The 22,359-nt window shown below is 42.8% G+C and overlaps 1 protein-coding gene across 3 annotated transcripts; it reads left to right on the forward strand.

The window, feature by feature from the left end:
• The first annotated feature begins 7,033 nt into the window (after nucleotides 1-7,033).
• LOC143123911 (uncharacterized) lies at nucleotides 7,034-15,393 on the forward strand. 3 transcript variants are annotated; one of them, XM_076285181.1, is made up of 6 exons: nucleotides 7,034-7,345; nucleotides 7,632-7,661; nucleotides 10,214-10,531; nucleotides 12,947-13,369; nucleotides 13,631-13,750; nucleotides 14,490-15,393. In XM_076285181.1, the coding sequence occupies exons 1-6, from the start codon at nucleotides 7,291-7,293 to the stop codon at nucleotides 14,882-14,884; spliced, it is 1,341 nt and encodes a 446-aa protein (XP_076141296.1). In that variant the 5' UTR covers nucleotides 7,034-7,290; the 3' UTR covers nucleotides 14,885-15,393. The 3 variants fall into 3 exon arrangements, with proteins under 3 accessions (XP_076141296.1, XP_076141295.1, XP_076141297.1); XM_076285180.1 differs by having other exon boundaries at nucleotides 7,035-7,345; nucleotides 13,631-13,762; XM_076285182.1 differs by lacking the exons at nucleotides 7,034-7,345; nucleotides 7,632-7,661; nucleotides 10,214-10,531 and adding an exon at nucleotides 10,886-11,067 and having other exon boundaries at nucleotides 13,631-13,762.
• Nucleotides 15,394-22,359: the final 6,966 nt, after the last annotated feature.

A 22,359-nucleotide genomic window follows, 5' to 3' on the forward strand; every position in this document is an offset into this window, starting at 1 on the left:
GTTAACAGGATATGTATGTTTATTGTGTTGGTAAAGGTTGTGGTGTTAATATCTGGTAACCGGATAATGTATTATATTTCATTAGAGTATTTATATATATTTTTGTATTGGTTCTAGGCTGTTAGACAATGATTGATTTTGGAACAATGATTTGGTTCTGGCCAGGGGCTAGAAGACCTGTGGCAGACCAGACAGCAGGTAGAGTTGGTTAAGGTGAGAAAAGAACGAGCACCTGTGTATGACCAGAGAAATGAGATTTCCACATTTAGTTATATTTAAAGTGCTACATTATTGAAGTAATTTTGATTGGGAAAAGTTTATTTACAAGTTTAGTTAAAAGTATAAATACTTTAGTTTGATTGATTATTTTGTTTTGGAGTTTTTTTTCTTTTTCTTTTTTCTCTGAGACGACCATATCCCTGTTTGGGAAGGGAAATAAACAGCTTCTGGAACATCAGCATCGCCTCGCTGCTCTGCTTTTCTAGGCCGTAAGGCCAGCCCGGCAACAGTTACCTAGCAACCGAGGCTTTAAGTGTTAAAAATTATTGCAATTTCACTAGGCCTATGTGCCAGAAGTGCCATAGCACAGTGGTTAGAGGTGCGAGATTTACCCTATTTTGGTTCAACTCCAGCATCAATCATTCTGCCAATTTTAGTTTTGGACTGGATATTTACATGCCTTTACATGCTTCTCTCACACATACAGTACTTACAGTATACAGTTCTTCCCTTCTCACACATACAGTGCTTATGGGTGTTGTAACGCTCCTCAGCACCCCTGCTGGCCTGTAGTGGCAGTGCAGCAGCCTTTGGGTGACGCATGGGCTGGATCAGCTAAGAAGGTGTGGATAAAAAGGCCATGAGTTTGCCTTCAGAGGAGACTCGCTTTTCTCATGACACCATACAAGGATACAAGGAAGTTTATTGTCACATGCATATAGTTACTGGAAGTAAGAAATGCAGTGAAATTAAGTATGGTGTCAGCCTATTTGTGCATTTATGGGGGGGTAAAAAGTGCAGTAGAAGAGGGGTTTAGTAGATTAAGTGGCAAGGGCTGCATAAGAAAGGTGGGGGAGGATTGCGATTGGGGGGGGGGGGCACCAACAAGGAGCACCCAAGAGCAACAGGGGCAAGGAAAAACTCCCTTACCAAGGAAGAAACCTTGGGCATATCCACGGCTCAAGGGGCTAACCCAACTGCCAAGGGTCTTGGTGTGTGTGTTGGGGGGATGACAAGGGAGATGGGATAGTGTGCTGTGTATGTGGGGAGAGGGCAGTGTGCAATATGTGTGTTGGAGAAGCTTCCTCATGAGACAATGTGCTGTGTATTGGGGGGCGGGGGCAGTGTGCTGTAAGTATGTTGGGGATGTGTGTTGGAGAAGCTTCCTGATGAAATAATGTGCTGTGTATGTAGGGGAGAGGGGGGGGGGGGGCAGTGTACTGCAAGTATGATGTATGTGAGTGATGACAGTGAAGATGTGTGTGTGGGCGGGAGGGGAGTGGAGCAGTGACTGTGTGTGTATGTGTGTAGTGTGTGTGTGGGTAGGTGGGGGCAGTATGCTGTAAGTATGTAGAGGATGTGTGTTGGAGAAGATCCTGAAGACAATGTGCTGTGTATGTAGGGAGGGGGGGGGGCAGTGTGCAGCAAGTATGTAGAGGAGGCTTACTGTAGCAAGCAGTGTGCTGTATGTATGTGAGGTGATGACAGTGATGATGTAAGAGTGTGTGTTTTTTTTTTGTGTGTGTGTGTTGGGGATGGGGGGGGGGGGGGGACAGAAAGGCTAGGCAATCAATAGTAGATAGATGGAGGAGAAATCAAAAATAATAAATAAAAAGTTCTATAGAGATGTGCAAAAGTTGGAGAAAGTCAGATATGTGTGTGTGTGTGTGTGTGTGTGTGTGTTTTGACGTGTGATGAATAAGAAAATAAATAAAAGGTCTGCAGCATAGGGAGAGGGATGTAAAAGTGCTAAAAGTCATGTAGGTGTGTGTGTGCGTGTGTGTGTGGGGGGGGGGGGGGGGGTAATGAGTGCTGAGGAGTGGATGAGTGCAAAGTCAGTATAGTGTGAGTTCAGAGTTGGGAAATGTTTGAGAGTGCTGAGGAGTGAATGTGTGCAAAGTCAGTATAGTGTGAGTTCAGAGTTGGGAAATGTTTGAGAGTGCTGAGGAGTGAATGTGTGCAAAGTCAGTATAGTGTGAGTTCAGAGTTCGGATGGCCTGGGGATAAAAACTTCTCCTGAGTCTCTCAGTTCTGGCTTTGTGACTACATAGGCGTCTTCTTGATTTCAGCGGTAGGAATAATCCATTGTTAGGATGAGAAGAGTCCTTCAGAATCTTTTGGGCTCTTAGGAGTACTCTTCTGGAATAGATTTCTTGTAGAGCAGGGAGTTGAGTTCTTATAGTACGTTCAGCTGAGCGCACTACTCTCTGCAGAGTACTACAATCTCTAACTGTGGAGTTCCCATACCAGGTGATGATGCTACCAGTTAGAACACTCTCAACCGCTGAAGTGTAGAAGGCCTTCATGATGGATGTAGAAACTTTGAATTTCCTTAGCTGACGAAGGAAGTAGAGTCGTTGTCTGGACTTCTTCAGAACATGTTGAGTGTTAACAGTCCATGTTAAGTCTTCAGTAATGTGGACACCAAGGTATTTAAAACTTGTGACTCTCTCTACAGGTTGCCCGCTGATCATTAGTGGGGTGTAACTGTAGTTCTGCTGCTTCCTTCTGTAATCCACTACCATTTCCTTGGTTTTATTGATATTCAGTGTCAAGCTGTTAGATTGACACCACTGTGCCACCTCATCAACCTGATCCAAGTAGAGCTGTTCATTGTTGTTACTAATCAGGCCCAAGATCACTGTGTCATCTGCAAACTTGATGATGGAGGTATGACTACTGTTGGCTTTGCAGTCATGTGTGTAGATGTTGTACAGCAGTGGACTCAACACACAGCCTTGGGGAGCACCAGTGCTGATGGTTAATGAGTCAGATGTCAGACCCCCCACTCTAACCACTTGTGAACGGTTGGTGAGGAAGTCAAATATCCAGTGACACAGGGTGGTGTTCAGTCCTAAGGCCTTCATCTTTGTGACCAAGGTGAGAGGTACTATCGTGTTGAATGCTGAACTAAAGTCAATGAACAGCATCCTCACATAATTCCCATTCCCCTCCTCCAGGTGAGTTAAGGTGGTGTGCATGAGGTTTGAGATGGCATCCTCTGTAGACCTGTTGGCTCTGTAAGCAAATTGGAGGGGGTCGAAGGAGGCAGGGAGGGATGAGCAGATAATGTTTTTCAGAAGCTTCTCAAAACACTTCATCACTGTAGACGTCAGGGCTACTGGCCATTCCATATAGGGCCATTCCACCCTTACTATTTGCTGCTTTGGAATTTAACTCCTTTTCATCCAAATTATTATTGTTTGAAATAATATGGTCTATTTTTTCAAAACTCTGTTGTGCATCTCCATTTTATGTTGCCGCTTCTGAGCCGGCCTTAACCATATGTACACAAGAGTGCACAAACACACACACACACACACCGACACCCATAAAGGGATTGCATCCATGTCATTAACAGGAAACAGCATCATGGCTAAAAACAGGCCTTTTCTTTCCCTCAGAGAGTAACTGTAAGAACTGCCCATTCTGTGAATGAGGAAGTCATTTTACATGTAAGAGTTTACTCTAAGAATCTTTCCATAAGAGTAGGATACCACTAGGGACCAGGGGCCGTATTCACAAAGAATTTTAAGGCTAAAAGTAGCTCCTAAGTGGCGAATTTAGGAGCAACTCCTAAAAATAATTCACAAAGCATTTTAGACCTAAAAGTAGCACCTAAGTCTGGGACAGCTTAAAAGTAGTCCAGAGGACTCCTAACTCACTAAGACCTATTCACAAACAGCTTTTTGTGGCATTTCACGTTGCAATGTTTTGAAATGCGTATGCAATTTTGCATTGTAGGCTAGGCATAAAAGGGATGCAATAATGCCACCAACAACAACCAAAACTACTACTAAGAGTAGGTCTGAAAGGCTTTGTGAATAACTTTTAAGAGAAAACTCCTAGCTAAAATCTTTTAGTGCGATTTAGGAGTGCTGCTAGTGGTAAGATAAAAGGCTTTGTGAATACGGCCCCAGATATGCATGAGGAAATAATCTTACCAGTAGGAGTTTAGCAGTAAGATTTTAGCCTTAAGAGTAGTAAGAGTTAGCAGTAAGAGTTTTTAGCCTTTTATCTTACCACTAGCAGCACTCCTAAATCGCACTAAAAGATTTTAGCTATAGGAGTTTTCTCTTAAAAGTTATTCACAAAGCCTTTCAGACCTACTCTTAGTAAGGAAAAATGACAACTCCTAAACTAAGAGTGAAATTTCGTTGCTATGAATGACGTCATTACTTATGCACGAGCTTGACTGAAGTGACCACCTTGATTGGCTGATGATTGTAACGCGGGAATGATTCCAAACACCTCCCTTACGATGATGAGTGACAGGTGACAGATCTGAGAATGCGTGCGCTACACAAGTAGTGCGAAGGACGGAAGATGATGAATAACTGAATAAAAAGGCCTAGCCTAAATGAATAAAGAGTAAGGCAAAACAAATAGCCTAGTACCCTAATGAAACATAGGCCTACGGATTGATGCAGTATCATTGCAACATTATTCAATTAATCTGTCACCATAGGCTATGCCTACGTTTGCAAAGAGGAGACCATTTTAATTTGATTCACAATGAAACGTTACATTTCATTTACATGTTAACAATGAGTAGTTTTGGTTGTTGTTGATGGCGTTATTGCATCCCTTTTATGAATGCAAAATTGTTCCCTCACGTTTGGAAGCTCCTGTTGCCGCATAGGCGACGCATTTCAAAACATCGCAACGTGAAATGCCACAAAAAGCTGTTTGTGAATAGGTCTTAGTGAGTTAGGAGTCCTCTCGACTTCTTTTAAGCTGTCCCAGACTTAGGTGCTACTTTTAGGTCTAAAATGCTTCGTGAATTACTTTTACTGAAAACAATTAGGAGTCCTAAAGTTAGGAGTGAAACGCCCATTATTTTTAGGAGTTACTCCTAAATTCGCCACTTAGGAGCTATTTTTAGCCTTAAAATTCTTTGTGAATACGGCCCCAGATATGCATGAGGAAATAATCTTACCAGTAAGAGTTTAGCAGTAAGAGTTTAGCAGCAAGAGATTAGCTAGCTTAGCTGACCTGTAGCTCGGGTGCAAGTAAGGTTGCCAACCGTCCCGAATTGTGCGGGACATCCCGTATTTTGGGTGATTTTGATTTGTCCCGTCAGGGACAGCACCACTCCCGATTTTCAATCACAGTTCATCGGCCTTGTTAACTTGTCAATAGTAGGCTACTGTAAACGCACCTGGAACAAAGTGTCCAGTGCCGCTGCTCATATACTTATCATTGTGCTATAGGCCTAAATGTGGCACAAACAATGTTAGAGTTTGTGGAATGACCAGGCTATATTTGAATGGAGCTGGCAAAGTATTATGAATACCGTGTAGACAATGCTCTTAAAGTGACAGTACACCATTTGTAAATTAGTTTTTTTTTGTTTTTTTTTTTGGGGGGGGGGGGGGGGGTTCCCGCATTTGAAGTAAAGTGTCCCTCATTTGGGGTTGAGGAAGTTGGCAACCCTAGGTGCAAGTTTGACAGCTTCATTTATACAACCATTAGGAAAGTTTGTGTGACATTGTAAACTTTCTCCCTCTCTCCCCATCCCTTTCTCTTTCCCTCTCTCTCTCTGTCTTCATCCCTCCCTCTCTCTATCTCCGCAACTCTTTGTCCTTCTCTGCGCAACTCTCTGTCCCTCTCCCTCTCTGCATCTCTCTCCACCCCCCCCCCCCGACACACACACAAAACCACACACTCACACACAAGTAAGAGTTTACTCAAATAATCTTTCCATAAGAATACCACCAGTCTAGATATGCCATCCTCAGTGCATGACCAGAAATCCTCATTTAAGTAGCTCACCCTCCAATCTGCTCATCACTCATTTCTCACCCTCCAACCTGCTGATTTCTCACCCTCCAACCTGCTCATTTCTCATTTCTCACCCTCCAACCGGCTCATCACTCATTTCTCACCCTCCAACCTGCTCATTTCTCACCCTCCAATCTGCTCATTTCTCACCCTCCAATCTGCTCATCACTCATTTCTCGTTTATTGAATTTCCCCTGGGGATCAATAAAGTATCTATCTATCTATCTGTAGAGTCTCTTCACAAGTCTATCTTTCTTTCTGTAGAGAATTGTCTCTTTACAAGTCTATCTTTGTCCCTTAGTTTCTTGATCTCTTATGGGACTTTCTTCTTCTTTCTTCTTCCACTTTGTAATGTCACTATGTAACACCAACTGCACAGCTGACTCAGCTGGTGAAGCGGCCTGTTTGCATGTTAACACCATTAGCTAGTGATGTCTAAATAACTCTTCTTCTCGTGTTAAGACCGTTAGCTAGTGATGTCTAAATAACTCTTCTTCTCGTGTTAAGACTGTTAGCTAGTGATGTCTAAATAACTCTTATTCTCGTGTTAAGACCGTTAGCTAGTGATGTCTAAATAACTCTTATTCTCTTCTCGTGTTTTGTGGGTGACTTGTATTGTAGCACCTCAGACTGGGAAGCGTGCATGCTAGCAACACATACAAACCGCATGGGTGCTAGCGTCTGTCACTAACACGTCTCGTAAGGTGTTATTGGGAGGGAGGTTTATTCACTGCAGTCAGAGTGCCCACTGGCTACTTTCCCACATAGTCCTGGACACAGGAGCCACCCAGACACAGGAGCCACCCAGACACAGAGTCCCAGAGAGACCCGTACTGAGAGTCAGTGGCCTCTTAGCGGCCAACATGGACCTCCCCAGGCCTACTGCAGGACCCTCCCCAGGCCTACTGCAGGACCCTCCCCAGGCCAACATGGACCCTCCCCAGGCCTACTGCAGGACCATCCCCAGGCCTACTGCAGGAGGGACGGCATTACTGTTTAACAGCCACAGACCTCCGTGACAATACTAGAGCTTCGGTCTCGCTGCTCATGACACCACTTCACACTTGAGTCTATAATGAGCCACCTATGAGGTCCATCTCTCAGTCACAAAAAAGAGGAACTGGACTGATGTAAGGCGCAGAGGAAAACCACAGGTTCATTTCCTCTGTAAGGGTTATGCTTTGGACAGGGTCGTTTCCGCTGTAAGGGTTATGCTTTGGTACAGAGTGGATTAGAGTTTCATTCTTACACGGAACCCTTCTGCAAAGCAGCTCAGCTCCAGCTCAGATGGAATACTCCAGAAAAAACAGGATGTTGAGAGTTCTCCTCTGTGTGCTGCTGGGTAAGTTGAAGAGCTCTTGGTTGTTATGGTAGCAAAAGACCAATGTATGTTTTTGCTGTTATGTTTACTAGACATAATAATGTGTTTTAAGGAAGTGAATCTGAATTATATACTGAGACTGATTTTTCCCAGTCTTGGAGGTCACGTTATCCAAACAGGAGAAATTAGAGACATTAAAGACACTCCTTAAAACAAATGGTGATACTTAAATAATTCTGATAATTCTGATAAATTCCATGTGAACATTAGAAAGGTTTCAGTCTCCTATTGTGTTTCCCCCCGACAGCACATCTTCTGAGGATTCCTATCTCATCAAGTAAGTGATGACAGTGTTTATACTAAGACCCATTTAGAGCAGAAACTGTTAACTGATTTAAAGGCGCAGTCAGCAATTGCACAAGAATTTGTGTTTGTTTATGTTTAAAATTATGCTTTTGTCCAGAATGTACATTTTATTTTAACCAAGGACCACATGAAACAAGCTAGAGAGGTAGCTCACCCCTCCCTTTAGTTTCCCAGATAAAATCCTCACAAGGTTTCATTTATGTTTGGCTGCCCCCACTTTGTTTATTTTTAGTTTTTGGAGCCTGGGCTGTCCAGAGAGACTGTTTTTTTTTTTTTTACAGTTTACACACTGGACAGCTAGCGGATCGTGAGGAGATGATTGCTGAAAGTGACAAGAAATGTTATGGGCTTGAATCGTGTTCAATTGATGACTGCACCTTTAACTGAGGCAGAGCTGCTGAGTGCACATCACTGTATAGTCAGTGATCAAAAGTTACTTCTTCTAGCTCTCCTTCAGAATCCCATACATCAGGTCATCTCACCTTTCTGTCATTCACATTTAAAACTCTAGACAGTCACAAGATTGGAGACTAGTGTCAATCTTGACTAGACCCAGTCAATCTGAGACTAGACCCAGCTCTTTAGAGAACATCTCCTCTCATAGCAACACTTACAACAAGTAAGTGATCCTAGCACTCACCAGCCGTCTTAAACTGACAAGTAACTGTTAAAAACAGCACTCACTGATGCACTTATTCTTACTGTACTCTAATGTTTTTTAAATTGTCCTAAAATTGTTGAGAATTGCTCTAAAACTTAAACTGTTTACCATGTTGTTAGCTAAAAAAGCGTCAGCCAAATGTAATGTAATGTAATGTAGTGTACGTTTTCTTTAAAAACTAGGGGGTGCTGTTATAAGGGCAATTCCACGGAAAATTTACTTTTTGTCACATCCATAACACCAGTGAAATACCTTGGCATTTGTATGATATGAATGATAACTTTCATTTTTTGTGATTTTTTTTCTCATTTACATTCTTCAGCCAAAAATAACAAATGCTCAAATTTCATGTAATCATTCACATCATACCATACCATCACATTTTATTGCCGTTATGGATGTTACAAAAAATGCAATTTTCCATGGAATTGCCCATAATGAGGGTAGTAACATGGTTGTATCTCAGCGCTCGTGGGAAAGTGTGTTTTCAAATCTACCTGCCCTACATAGTATCAGTTCATGTTTGAGACCAACTGCATGAGAAGACAGAGATGAGTCAGCAGTGATAGTGATTGATGTGTTCTGCATGTGCACACTACTGATATTAATAGTAAACGTAGTGGAGCTGTGGTAGGATTTATCATGCCCATTGCTCAGTGATACTGTGCTTGCATGTTCTTCTTGGTCAGGCCTATAGAAGCCAATGCACCTGTCTCTGTCTGGATAGTCAGCTGGATATAATGTGCAGCTGAACTGAATGTGTTGTGGAGTGCCATCAGCTAAACTTTACCAATAACTTCATACGGAATCATAGTAAGATTGCCAAAGGTATAGTGATGGAACCTTTTTGGGAAGGAAAAGAGGATGGTTTACATGTAAACAGTTTTCTGAAAGCTCACTTTGTCAAAGCAGCCTACTCTAACCACAAATCTCCAGACATGATTTGTAAAACAGCTTATTTTGTCTGCAAAACTATGTGACCTCTTCTTGTATGCGATGGTTTTGCTCTGTTCATTTCCCACATAGAAAGGATTTTGTGGGGTGGCTTTTCAAACATAAAAAGGAGAGATTTCACGAAGGGGAGAATTTGTTATTCGAGAGAGGAGTTCTCTGACTAGTATGTGGCCGACTTGTTTTGGTTGCTGTCCTCAAGTAAAGCTAGATAGTTAACTGTAGCTTGGCGTGCTGATCTCAAGTAAAGCTAGCTAGTTAACTGTAGCCTGGCGTGCAGATCTCAAGTAAAGCTAGCTAGTTAACTGTAGCCTGGCGTACCAAATAGCAAGCCTACACTAGAGAACCCCTCACAGAATCAGGAAGCCAAATAGCAAGCTACAACCTCAGACATGAGCAAGGTCAAATAAACATTAAGCAGAGAACTTCAGAAAGTGAAGCATTGGTTAGGGCAGTGTTCCAACCTTTTTTCCTTGAAGGCCCCCTTGCCTCTGTCTAAGACAAGCCAGGGCCCCCTACCCGAACTCCACTAATTACTAACTCCGAACTACACACACAAAAAGAATAAAGTGATTAATTACAAACTTATCAGTTCAGAGGTCAGAAGTAATAAATAACTACATGAATTTAAATGTGGAACAAAAATATGTTTTAATTTGGATTATACAGAATTTTTATTATCCAGTTGGGTGTGTTAATGGGATTTAATGTGCGCAAATATCATTTTGCTAACCTTACAACCTCAACCCAGGCAGCATTGTGTGGACCGCTTGCAATCTCTGGCGCCCCCTAGTGGGGTCCACGGACCCCAGGTTGGGAACCACTGGGTTAGGGGATAACAAGTTATCTCACAGAATCTATTTATCTATGTAATGTAATGTGTGGTTTCATGTTTCTCTGTAATATATCAGATGCCCTGTCTGTACGACTTGTGAATGGAGGACAAGATAACTGCAGTAACGCATCATCCACCCCCTCTATCTCCTCCTATAATCCTGCCGTCCTGCCTGGAGAGAACGTTCAGATCAGATGTTCCAGATCCTCACAGAGGTGTACCAACGTGAATTTCCACTGGTACAAAAACAAAGTTAAAATACAGACGACTAACAGCTCAGCGTTAACCCTGTTCAACATGGCGGCCTCCCAGCAGGGCCTGTACAGGTGCACATACTCCTACCCAGAAACCATCATCGAGTCTCCTCTCAGTGGAAACATTACCATCTCTATGGGTGAGCTACTCTGAGCTAAAACACACCATCACACATTAGATTGTGCTTTACCATGACAACATGACTCATATGCATGTGGAACCATCTCTATGGGTGAGCTAATATGAGCTAAAACACACCATCACACATTAGATTGTGCGTTACCATGACACGGTTTGGCCACGCACTCTCCTCTCAGCATGTGGAACCTGCGTTGTTCTTTACCATGACAGTGTACCAACATGTCTCATATGCATGTGCTTTACCATGACAGTGTACCAACATGTCTCATATGCATGTGCTTTACCATGACAGTGTACCAACATGTCTCATATGCATGTGCTTTACCATGACAGTGTACCAACATGTCTCATATGCATGTGCTTTACCATGACAGTGTACCAACATGTCTCATATGCATGTGCTTTACCATGACAGTGTACCAACATGTCTCATATGCATGTGTAACCTGCATTGTGCTGATCACACGGTTTGGCCATACACTCTCCCAGACTCAACTTGCAGCATCTGGGATTGGGAATCGAGCATGCTAGCAAGTGAGCTAAAACCTACTCACTAATGTCTTAGGGCGTCTTGAGGGAGATTTACATACATACATACATACATACATACATACACACATACATACATACATACATGCATACATACATACATACACACATACATACATACACACATACATACATACACACATACATACATACATACATACATACATACATACATACATACATACATACACGCATACATACATACATACATACATACATACATACATACTGCACAGCTACGTACCAGCTGCCTACGTTACACGTTAGTGCGTTACTTGCACAAAGAGTGATGGTTCACACAGAATGGGTAAACCAGAGAGCTAGAATTACGGAGGACAAAAAGAATCATGATGAAAGGAACCAAAAGATAAAAGTGTCAAATGTAGCAATGTGTTATAGTGCACAAAAGCATGCATCTTAATATAACAATGTGCTATAGTGCACAAAAACATGCACCTTAATATAGCAATGTGTTATAGTGCACAAAAACATGCACTTTAATATAGCAATGTGTTATAGTGCACAAAAACATGCACCTTAATATAGCAATGTGTTATAGTGCACAAAAACATGCACCTTAATATAGCAATGTGTTATAGTGCACAAAAACATGCACCTTAATATAGCAATGTGTTATAGTGCACAAAAACATGCACCTTAATATATAAATGTGTTATAGTGCACAAAAACATGCACCTTAATATAGCAATGTGTTATAGTGCACAAAAACATGCACCTTAATATATCAATGTGTTATAGTGCACACCAACATGCACCTTAATATAGCAATGTGTTATAGTGCACAAAAACATGTCAAATGTAACACCTTAAAGGAATTATCCGGAGTAAAATGCACTTTAGATCGATTTATGGATGATTGGGGGTGCATACGTTGAGTTGACATCAAAATCATGTCATTCGGATGTGTTTTGAGAAAGTTCGATTGTACCGTTTTCAGTCACAACTCGTAGCCTGGAAGTGAGCGGGGCATTTCAATTGCGCCGCTACAAAACGCTATTTTTATACCTCTTCTACAGTTCCAAACAACATAACACTTACGTGGTAGTGAGTGGATGGTCCCTTAAGCCAAACCGAAGTATCCCGAGGTCTTTATGTGGTCGAATAGAGAGTCCAGAATGAATTTCATCAAGCCAGTACCTTTCCGGAAATGTGGCCATCTTTGCCGCCATCTTCAGGGGAAAGTCCGTAGGAGTCTTATTGCTAAGTGTGTTGTAACACGCTCTGGAAATTCACAATTTCGTCACCGTTTTTTTTTTTTTTTAAAAAACATAGTCCAGTATTTCTTTCGAAATTGAAACGAAGTTGTATGGACTGGACTATGTTTTTTTATTTTTTTTTTTAAACGGCGACGACGGTTACAACACGTTTACAACACACTCAGCAATAAGACTCCTACGTTTACAACACACTCGGCAATAAGACTCCTACGTTTACAACACACTCGGCAATAAGACTCCTACGTTTACAACACACTCGGCAATAAGACTCCTACGTTTACAACACACTCGGCAATAAGACTCCTACGTTTACAACACACTCAGCAATAAGACTCCTACGTTTACAACACACTCAGCAATAAGACTCCTACGTTTACAACACACTCAGCAATAAGACTCCTACGTTTACAACACACTCGGGTTGGTAGCATTTTGGGTTGGTGGCAAGGTTTGGGGTTGGTGACACGGTTTGGGGTTGGGGTTGGTGGCACGGTTTGGGGTTGGTGGCATTTGGGGTTTGTTTGCTCGCCGAGGGCACCAAAAGTCAATAATAATATAATTATATTAATTATGATAATTATGTGACAATTTGGCTTAAGTTTTACTAGTATCCCTGTGCTTTCCAGTGAGTCTGAAACAGCCCAACATCTCTCTCATCTCAGAAGAAGAGGGGGGTGCGTCGTGTCCCCCAAACCCACAGGGGTCAAAGGGCACAGTGCGACCCCACACCCTAGAGGTCACCAAAGGTCACAAGTTCTCCATCGTCTGCTCCTCTGAGCCTCAGGGGTATACAGGAGGCTCCTTCCGGCTCCTCCTCAGCGGGTCAAACCAAACCTGGAGAGAACCGGCACAGCACCACTGGGCACAGCACCACTCGGCACAGGACCACTGGGCACAGCACCACTGGGCACAGCACCACTGGGCCTGCTTCCTCTTCCATCAGGCCAACGACTCCCACCGGGGCAACTACAGCTGTGTGTACGAGGTGACTGTGGGCTCTCGCCTCTTCAACTCCACTCCGTCTGAACTGCTCACTGTCACCGTTAAAGGTACGACCCAGTGCACCTGGCTGCACATTGCACAAGAGTGTGTGTGGGGAGAAACTGTCACGTTTGTACAATGAGCACAATACTTGGTGGAGTGAAATGATGCAAGTGTGTGTACAATTCTTCTTGTTTGTGGATACTAACTGATTTTGGTCATATTGTGGCTGTATGTGTATATGTGTGTGTGTGTGTGTGTGTGTATATGTGTGTGTGTGTATATGTGTGCGTGCGTCTGTGTGTGTGTGTGTGTTTTGATCTCCACAGTGTCCTGGCTCCTCTACCTCCTGGCTGCAGGGGGGCTGGTCCTCCTCCTCCTCCTGCTCCTCAGCATCTTTCTAGTGTGGAGATGTTGCCTTGGCAACAGGCGCAAGAAAGCATCTCTCAGTGAGGCTATATGTGTGTATCCCCTTAACAACATCTCTCAGTGAGGCTAGATGTGTGTATCCCCTTAACAACATGTCTCAGTGAGGCTAGATGAGTGTATCCCCATAACAGTGAGGCTGGATGAGTGTATCCCTATAACAGTGAGGCTAGATGTGTGTATCCCCATAACAACAAATCTCAGTGAGGCTAGATGTGTGTATTCACGTAACAGTGAGGCTAGATGAGTGTATCCCCATAACAACATCTCTCAGTTAGGCTAGATGTGTGTATCTCCTTAACAACATCTCTCAGTGAGGCTAGATGTGTGTATCTACTTAACAACATGTCTCAGTGAGGCTAGATGAGTGTATCCCCATAACAGATCCTCATGTTCAAGTGTAGTAACAGCTACGAGTTTTTGTAGGAAAGCACAAGTCTTTTACAACTCTATCTTAAACTGCCATGTGATTTTGAATGGGCACAATGGAGGTAATTTACCTTCAAATAGTTCTATACTGTGCTTTTAGTAACAGTTGGACATTAGCGAATGTGGTTTTAGTGACAGTTGGACATTAGCGAATGTGGTTTTAGTGACAGTTGGACATTAGCGAATGTGGTTTTAGTAACAGTTGGACATTAGCGAATGTGGTTTTAGTGACAGTTGGACATTAGCGAATGTGGTTTTAGTGACAGTTGGACATTAGCGAATGTGGTTTTTAATCGGTCCTCTCGCTGTCCTACGCTGTCTCTGTGTCCACAGACGCCGGTAACCCAGAGGGCGGGGTGACCTACTGGAGGAATGAGCCGGTCGAGGATGACGAGAGAGACTACGAGTCAGTGGATGATGAAGATGATGAAGATAAGGAAGACTACGTCAACACTGAGACTCTGGGTGTCAAGGCAGAGAGTTTACAGGAGGAGGAAGACTACGTCAACACTGAGACTCTGGGTGTCAAGGCAGAGAGTTTACAGGAGGAGGAAGACTACGTCAACACAGAGTCTCTGGGTGGTGGAGTGGAGGACTACGAGCGCATGGATAATTACACTGAACACAGTGACCGGGAGGACTATGAACGCATGGCGCATCACACTGGACACAGTGACGGGGAGGACTATGTGAATGTGGATCCGCTCAGTGCAGGGATCAGCATATAAAGGCCTACACACACTCAGTGCAGGGATCAGCATATAAAGGCCTACACACACTCAGTGCAGGGATCAGCATATAAAGGCCTACACACACTCAGTGCAGGGATCAGCATATAAAGGCCTACGCACACTCAGTTCAGGGATCTACTGAAAAGACTATGTGAAAGTGGATCCACTCAGTGCAGGGATCAGCATATAAAGGCCTACACACACGGCTGGTGACGTGACAAGGGTGTCCACGTGGCCAGTCGTGTGTAGTAAAGCGACACGCCGGCTGTGTGTGGTGGGCTTTAGAATGTCTGCTGACTCTCTCAGACGTTTATATTTATATTTCATGTCAGCATTTCTCATTTATTTAGGTCTAATTGCATGCATCAGTACAGGTTCCATAAGACACACTATGTATATATTGCATTTCCTATATTGTATAATATTGTATATACTGTGTAATTTCAGACGGTGAAACCAGCACTGTAAATGAAATAGAAATACATAATTAATATGAGGACCACCAACCTTTTGCATTGTTTCTTTGACTGCTCAACTGACAGAATTGTCACTTTGTATACCAGGGCGCCCTCTAGTGTCTGTCTGGACTAGTGTTGTATTTATGGTAGAATAGTGGGATTTCATCTTCCACTTTTCTTCAGTTATAGAGCATCACAGTCCCGCCCACAGGAGTTTCCGGAAGTAAGAATTCAATGCAATTTCTCCATTGACAATTCGGGTATAAGCCATAAAAACTTTCTAGACGAACATTGGTACTTGTATCAACAAGGATTGTGGTTTATATATCACACAAACTTAGTCAGGGCCAATACACCATCAAATAGAACACTGGAAATGCTAGTTTGAACACTTAACTTTTCAGTTAGCTGACAGGCTAATCATTAGCCTTTCAGACATTAGAATGTCATTATAATGCTGCTAACATTAGCCTACATGCTGCAACACAGGTATGAAATATATTATGTTTTAGTGACCTTGTTGTTTCTATGAATATGAATTGTTGTTTATATGAAACATCAACTTAGTCGAGGCATAAAAAGCCCTGTATATCCCCATTAAGTACTTAAACCTTTGAACTAGCTAGCTAGCTGATAGCACAGGCTGGATGCTACCACCGGCTAGACACTGCAGTAAAATGGTTAGCAAACCGTCCATGCCCCCGTGAATATTTCACTGTTTTAAAGGAACACGCCACCCAAAATCAGTAGTAATATATGTTCTTACCTTAACTTTCACGAGTTGAGTCGTACCTCTCCCGCGTCGGTATGTGCACTCAAACGCTCTGGAGCGCGGTGCGAATGTGTTAGCATGTTGCTATGCTAGCGGGCTCTGCCGTGGCCGTAGAGAGAGTAAGATGGCATTAATCAAACACATCCACATTTTCCCTACTTAAATACAGTTGCACAAGTAGTTGATTAAAAATGTTAGGGCACACAACATGAAACGTGACGATTTTCCAAGCGAATAAACAGGAGAACTACAATGTCTGGCGCAATAGCACCTGGGAGTACTTCGACCTAGGTAGTAATATTAATTAACACCTAATTGTAGATCCTATCCACCACAGAGTTTAGAATCCATGCTTGATCGACCCCTCAGCCTCCCCCTCCCCTCTGAACGAGAGAGAGGCACACACACTAGAGATGCGCTGATGGGCTATTATTTCAACCATAGCAAAACTTAATCCATCCATCAGCAAAGTTTTTTGACCAATTTTCAAAACTGCACCCGCCCGCACATCGGCCTGTTGCCTAGCCTATTCTGTGTGCCAATATAGCCTATCGTCCAAAATGCTTTACAATAGCGTCTAAACTATCGTCTAAATTGCTTTACAATAGCGTCGGGCCCTTGTCAGCAGCCTTCGGCTTGACTCTTGCCACTATTCACTCCTTCGTCTTTCCCTGTAGAATTCTCAATATTCCCTGTAGAATTCTCAACATTTTTGGCCTCAATGTGTCCAGTTACATAGTCTGTCTGTTCTTAGTCTTGGATTTTGTAAAATAAATGTCTAAATATCACCTGTTTGCTGCAGCTTCGGTCTGCACGTCCTTTTAAAACAGCATCTTTTTCTCTCTCGAGCATTTAATCTGCTGCCGGCTTGTCTCTCCACGTCGTCCAAAATGCTTGATTGCATTGCATTCTCCAATTTTTAGCTAAATTTTCATGTACCAAATTTTCATGTACCACAACTTGTCAGCAGCCTTCGGCTTGCCTCTTGCCACTATTCACTCCTTCTTCTTCCGATGTAATTTCTGAGTCATCTACAAGATGTTTACACACACACACACATTCACCTCAGTAAATAGAACCAACTTGACGTTGACTTTAACCTGTGCTATATCCTAGATGAGACTGCCTGGGTTATTTTGTTTCGATATCAAACACATAGTAATTGTAGCCTTCAGGGAATAGGCATTTAAAAGAGAGACAGAGAGTGATATGACTCGTATGACTTCTACAAGCTATTGCGCTGTCTGTCTGAAAAAGACGCGCTCTCATGCAGTCAAAATGAATGGGAGTCTTCAGAACAGGCTTGTCATAGTGTCACCCTGACATGCCAGTGCGTAAAGTAATGTGAATGACTTATTTTATCAAGGATTTCTTTTTTTTTGCAAAAAATAAAGTACAATAGGCATTAATTAGTAGGCCAGCAGCGATAGTTTAGACGATAGTTTAGACGCTATTGTAAAGCATTTTGGACGATAGGCTATATTGGCACACAGAATAGGCTAGGCAACAGGCCGATGTGCGGGCGGGTGCAGTTTTGAAAATTGGTCAAAAAACTTTGCTGATGGATGGATTAAGTTTTGCTATGGTTGAAATAATAGCCCATCAGCTAATGCTAACACATTCGCGCCGCGCTCCAGAGCGTTTGAGTGCACATACCGACGCGGGAGAGGTACGACTCAACTCGTGAAAGTTAAGGTAAGAACATATATTACTACTGATTTTGGGTGGCGTGTTCCTTTAAGGACGAAATCAAAAGTGTCCAAAGGGGTGAAAACCACTTTAAATCGAGTCACATTATTGACTGTTGTGTGTCGAGGGTCAGCTTGTGGGTTTTATAAGGGCCAGCATGAGGGACAAGACCTATCAAACCTACGAAGTTGTGTGGTGAGTTTTGCAGGGAGGTTGGTAATGCTAGTTAACATTAGCTAGGCTACTGTAGCCTTCATACTGTACGAGCCATATCATCAATCATTAACCTAGAAATACTTCTTCGTACATTTAATGAACATTTTGTGTAATAATTCACAGCAAGTTAATAAACTAAATATGGTGGTCCAAGAGCAGACCATGCACCGGTCCATGCATCAGGATGGCAGTCAGATAAGAAGCACTGCACAATGTTGCTAACGTTAACGTTAACCGCTTTCACACACACGATATAAAATACACGATGGTAAATATAACATTCAATACCAAAACACTATTATTTACACGATTACTCCTGAAATAACTGCTATTAACTATATAAAGATCATTGTTTGGAGGAAAGGGTTCGCGTGCTGTCGCCGCTTAGAAAACATAGTTGGAAATGATTTCACACTGGTTCGTGCTGCTTATATATTTTTCAGTGAGGCGCGGTGGTTTATGGGATGAGTAGTTCCTTCGCTCGGAAATAAAAATATGTACACAGTCTTGTACCTTTGACTTTTTTTGGACTTTCTCTTCGTTTTTTCACTCGAAATGATATGTTGTATGCTTATGAGTTACGCCGTAGCTGATTAGCCTAAGACATGCTCTAAAACTCTTTAGATACGGATTTTTCCAAAATGTCAATGGGAGAAATTAATGGGAAATTTACTTCCGGAAACTAAGCTCTCTCGGAGGAGGGGCGGGACTGTGATGCTCTATAGGAGCCTAATTCGCCTTATTCACCCGGCGGCCATAGACCTCTGAAGTTCGCCTACAAAAAAGAACCAAAACGGCCATCTTTGCCCATATTAGGAGATCCGGTTCTTAATTGAAGCTAACTACCTATGGCAAGTTGCATTGTAAGTTAGCTCTGGGGTAGCAAAAATCTAAGTGTGCTGCCTTCACGTACTGGAGATCACAATATCCACTCGAAGGCAGAAGACAAAAGTGTGTTCAGGAAAAAGGTCCGCATTTCAGACTTTTTCATCCCCGCGAGAGTTTAGCAGGTGCAATAATTCAAAATCCCCATGTTATTTTCCCATAGGAAAAATCGCCAGATACCGGATGTCAAAGATGGCAGCTTTTTTGTAGGCGAACTTCAGAGGTCTATTACGAGTCTGAGGGGTACACTTGCCATTACACCTCAGTCCAGCAGATGGTGGTGGTAATGCACTCCGTTTGCAAACTGCTAAAAAACAATTCACTGAAGAAGAAGAACAGGCCAGTGAACCCTTCTTTAATCAGTGAGCTTTTTTTGGCAGTTTGCAAACGGAGTGCATTACCACCACCATCTGCTGGACTGAGGTGTAATGGCAAGTGTACCCCTCATAGTGGGGCAGATAACTGAATTTTTTCATAAGAATCGTTCACAACTGGTAACAAGCGCCAAAATTGGCACAATTGCAGTATGGGTATTGCTCTTTCAATAAAGAACGTTAGCCATCGCAAACCCCCCCCCCCCCCCATGCCAGCCTCGGCGGCCATTTTGTTTCCGCCATTACCAAATTATGTGTTTTTCATCATATCTACTAAGCAAAACAGTTAAGCACATAAATGATGAGATCTACCCCTATGTTTTGATGGTCAATGATGCCAAGGATACCATACAAAACATCAATGAATGCCTCTGGATTGCAATGGCGGCCATTTTGTTATCTGCTATTACAGAATTATATATTTTAGGCCTACATCATATCTTTTTCGCCAATCATCGAAAATCAATAATGGTGATGTCTACCCCCCCATGTTTTGATGGTCAAGGATTACAATGATACTATTTCTAATACCATAAAACTTCCAGATCAATAGGTAAGTCTAATAGTGGGACGTCAGGATTCAGAATGGAAATCATACTATTCATAATTATCATAATTATTCATTATTGATTGATTACAATAATTTATTCTTCTTAAGGAATTTTAAATTAATTTTAATTTGAAAAAAGAAAGAAAAAAGTATTTGGATGTTGCCTTGTATTCTTGTATTTCCATTCACATTGGAATGCCAAGAACTAATGTAGCCTAGCAACTGTTTCTAAGTGAGGTAGGCATTTCTCCTCCGGAGGTGATTGTAGCTGATTGTAGCTGATGCTGTCTTTTCGTACTGAATGTAGAAGATGTTGAACACACTGACGTGCTGTAAACGTATTACTTTTATTCACTAAACCTGGAGCAACATATTTAAACGTGTCTCTGCTCATCGAATCGTTACAATCACACACTGAGCATGCGCATTTTACAAAACATGGCGTCCATTGATTGGCCAACAGAATCTCATAAGTAATGCTTTTAACTGAAATCACATGACAGTTTCGATCAGAACGTCACATTCTCATTTTTTTTTTTGGAAGGGCAGCGATCCGCCTACACCCTTTTACATGGTCTTACAAGTCCAAAATAGCTCTAGGCTAGATTTCACGTCCTGATTTTGTCTTGTAATTGGTGGTCAGAGGGGCAAATTCATTTGCGGTCTGTGAAGTAGGAGATGTGCTGTTGTGTGGAGTCTGTGATGTGTTGTCCTCAAGACTCTTGTCATATGAGTGTGATGTTCTTTAGTGGAAAGGAGGTGGCGTCTGTTTCTCCTGTATTCCTGTCCTCCTTCAGCTGAACGTATGAGATAGGAACGGTCAGTTTCAGCCGGTCTGATGACTACTGCAGGTTTCCACTGACCTTGCTCTTGAAAGCGGATGTGTTGACCTTCCTGCAGCGGCGACAGAGGTCTGGCTGACCTGTCGTAGTACGTTTTCTGCTGTTGCTGCTGGTGGACCCGCCTAGCATGAACTTCTCTCGAACTGACGACCTTTGGCTGAAGCTGCTGGTGGGTGCTGGGTAAGACTGAACGCAACCGCCTACTCATGAGCAGTTGAGCAGGTGATCTGAAACAGTCAACAGGAGTGTTACGATACTCAAGGAGACTGAGGTAAGGATCTCTCTTGTCACATCTGGCCTAGTTATGTGGGTAAACTCCCATTTGTCAGCGAAAGCTTCAAACTCTCTGCATTTGTACTGAGGGCCGTTATCTGATACAACAGTCTCAGGTATGCCATGTCTAGTGAAGGCTGCTTTAAGTTTGTGTATTACAGCAGAGGCTGTTGTGCTGTGCAATTTATCAAGCTCAAAATACCTGCTGTAATAGTCCACTGTGATGATGTATTGTTCATTGTTCCAGGTGAACAAATCTGTAGCAACGTTCTGCCATGCCCGATCGGGGATCTTGTGGCTGATCATGGGCTCCTTGGTGTTGGAAGGTCTGTGTTCGAGGCATGTGGGGCACTTTCCAGCCGTTTCCTCAATATGCTTGTTCATACCTGGCCAAAATAGGATGTCCCGTGCTCTCTGTTTGCACTTTTCAATGCCCATGTGACCAATGTGTATCCGTGATAACTTCTCAGCACGCAGTGAAGTAGGAGCAACAATTCTCTCACCCTTGAATATGATGTCATTCATCTGGGAGGGTTCATCATGATAGTTCCAGTACTCAACAATATTCTGCGGGCACAGTTTTCTTTCCTCAGGCCATCCTTCACTGATTGTTCTTTTTAATGCAGATTTTTGATTTATTTTAGCTTTGCGTCACTGACAGGCAAGTTACTGTACAGCATGTATACCTGCATGTCCATGCCCTCTCTGAGGCTCTCATCCTGGTCAGACAGAGACTTCCGGGATAGAGTGTCTGCAACAGGGATGTCCTTGCCTGGTCTGTGGACAATGGTAAAGTCATACCTTTATAGCTGAAGAAACATTCGCTGTAGCCTGGGAGGTGCTGCTGCAAGAGGTTTGCGGATGATGGATTCCAGTGGTTTGTGGTCACTTTCCACTGTGACGTGGTGGCCATACACGTACTGATGGAAGCATTTGCACCCGAACAAAATGGCATAAAGCTCCTTTTCGATCTGAGCATAATTGACTTCACAGTCAATGAGTGCTTTTGATGCATATCCAATCGGTCTGCCATCTTGTAACAAAACAGCACCAAGTCCATATCTACTGGTTTCGACTTGTAGGGTGAGCTTTTTCCTGGGGTCAAAATAAGCTAAGACAGGACCTGGTTCACGTGTGATGAGCTCTTTTATCTTCTGAAATGCTTCTTCATGCTGTGTATCCCATGTGAACTCATTGGTCTCTTTCAACAGGTGACGCAGAGGCGCATTAATGCTGGCAAGATCTGGGGCAAATTTTGACAGATAGTTCACCATGCCTAAGATTGTTTCCAGCTCACCTTTGTCCTTTGGGGCTTTCATCTCTTTGATAGCTGCAATCTTGGCTGGATCAGGCTTGACTCCGTCTTTGGGATCAAGGCATATACTCAGCTTGCCTGTGCGTGGTTTTTCTGCT

The sequence above is a fragment of the Alosa pseudoharengus genome, unplaced genomic scaffold (genome assembly GCF_046254945.1).
Source record: "Alosa pseudoharengus isolate Yale_2024_CS ecotype anadromous, Long Island Sound unplaced genomic scaffold, YU_APseudo_1.1 YU_APseudo_1.1_scf_15, whole genome shotgun sequence".
NCBI lineage: Eukaryota > Metazoa > Chordata > Actinopteri > Clupeiformes > Clupeidae > Alosa > Alosa pseudoharengus.

Coding starts and splice junctions, on each gene's coding strand:
- LOC143123911 (XM_076285180.1), top strand. CDS start 7,291: ATGGAATACTCCAGAAAAAACAGGATGTTGAGAGTTCTCCTCTGTGTG. Junction 7,346..7,631: donor TCTCCTCTGTGTGCTGCTGG/GTAAGTTGAAGA, acceptor TCCCCCCGACAG/CACATCTTCTGAGGATTCCT. Junction 10,532..12,946: donor AAACATTACCATCTCTATGG/GTGAGCTACTCT, acceptor TGTGCTTTCCAG/TGAGTCTGAAACAGCCCAAC.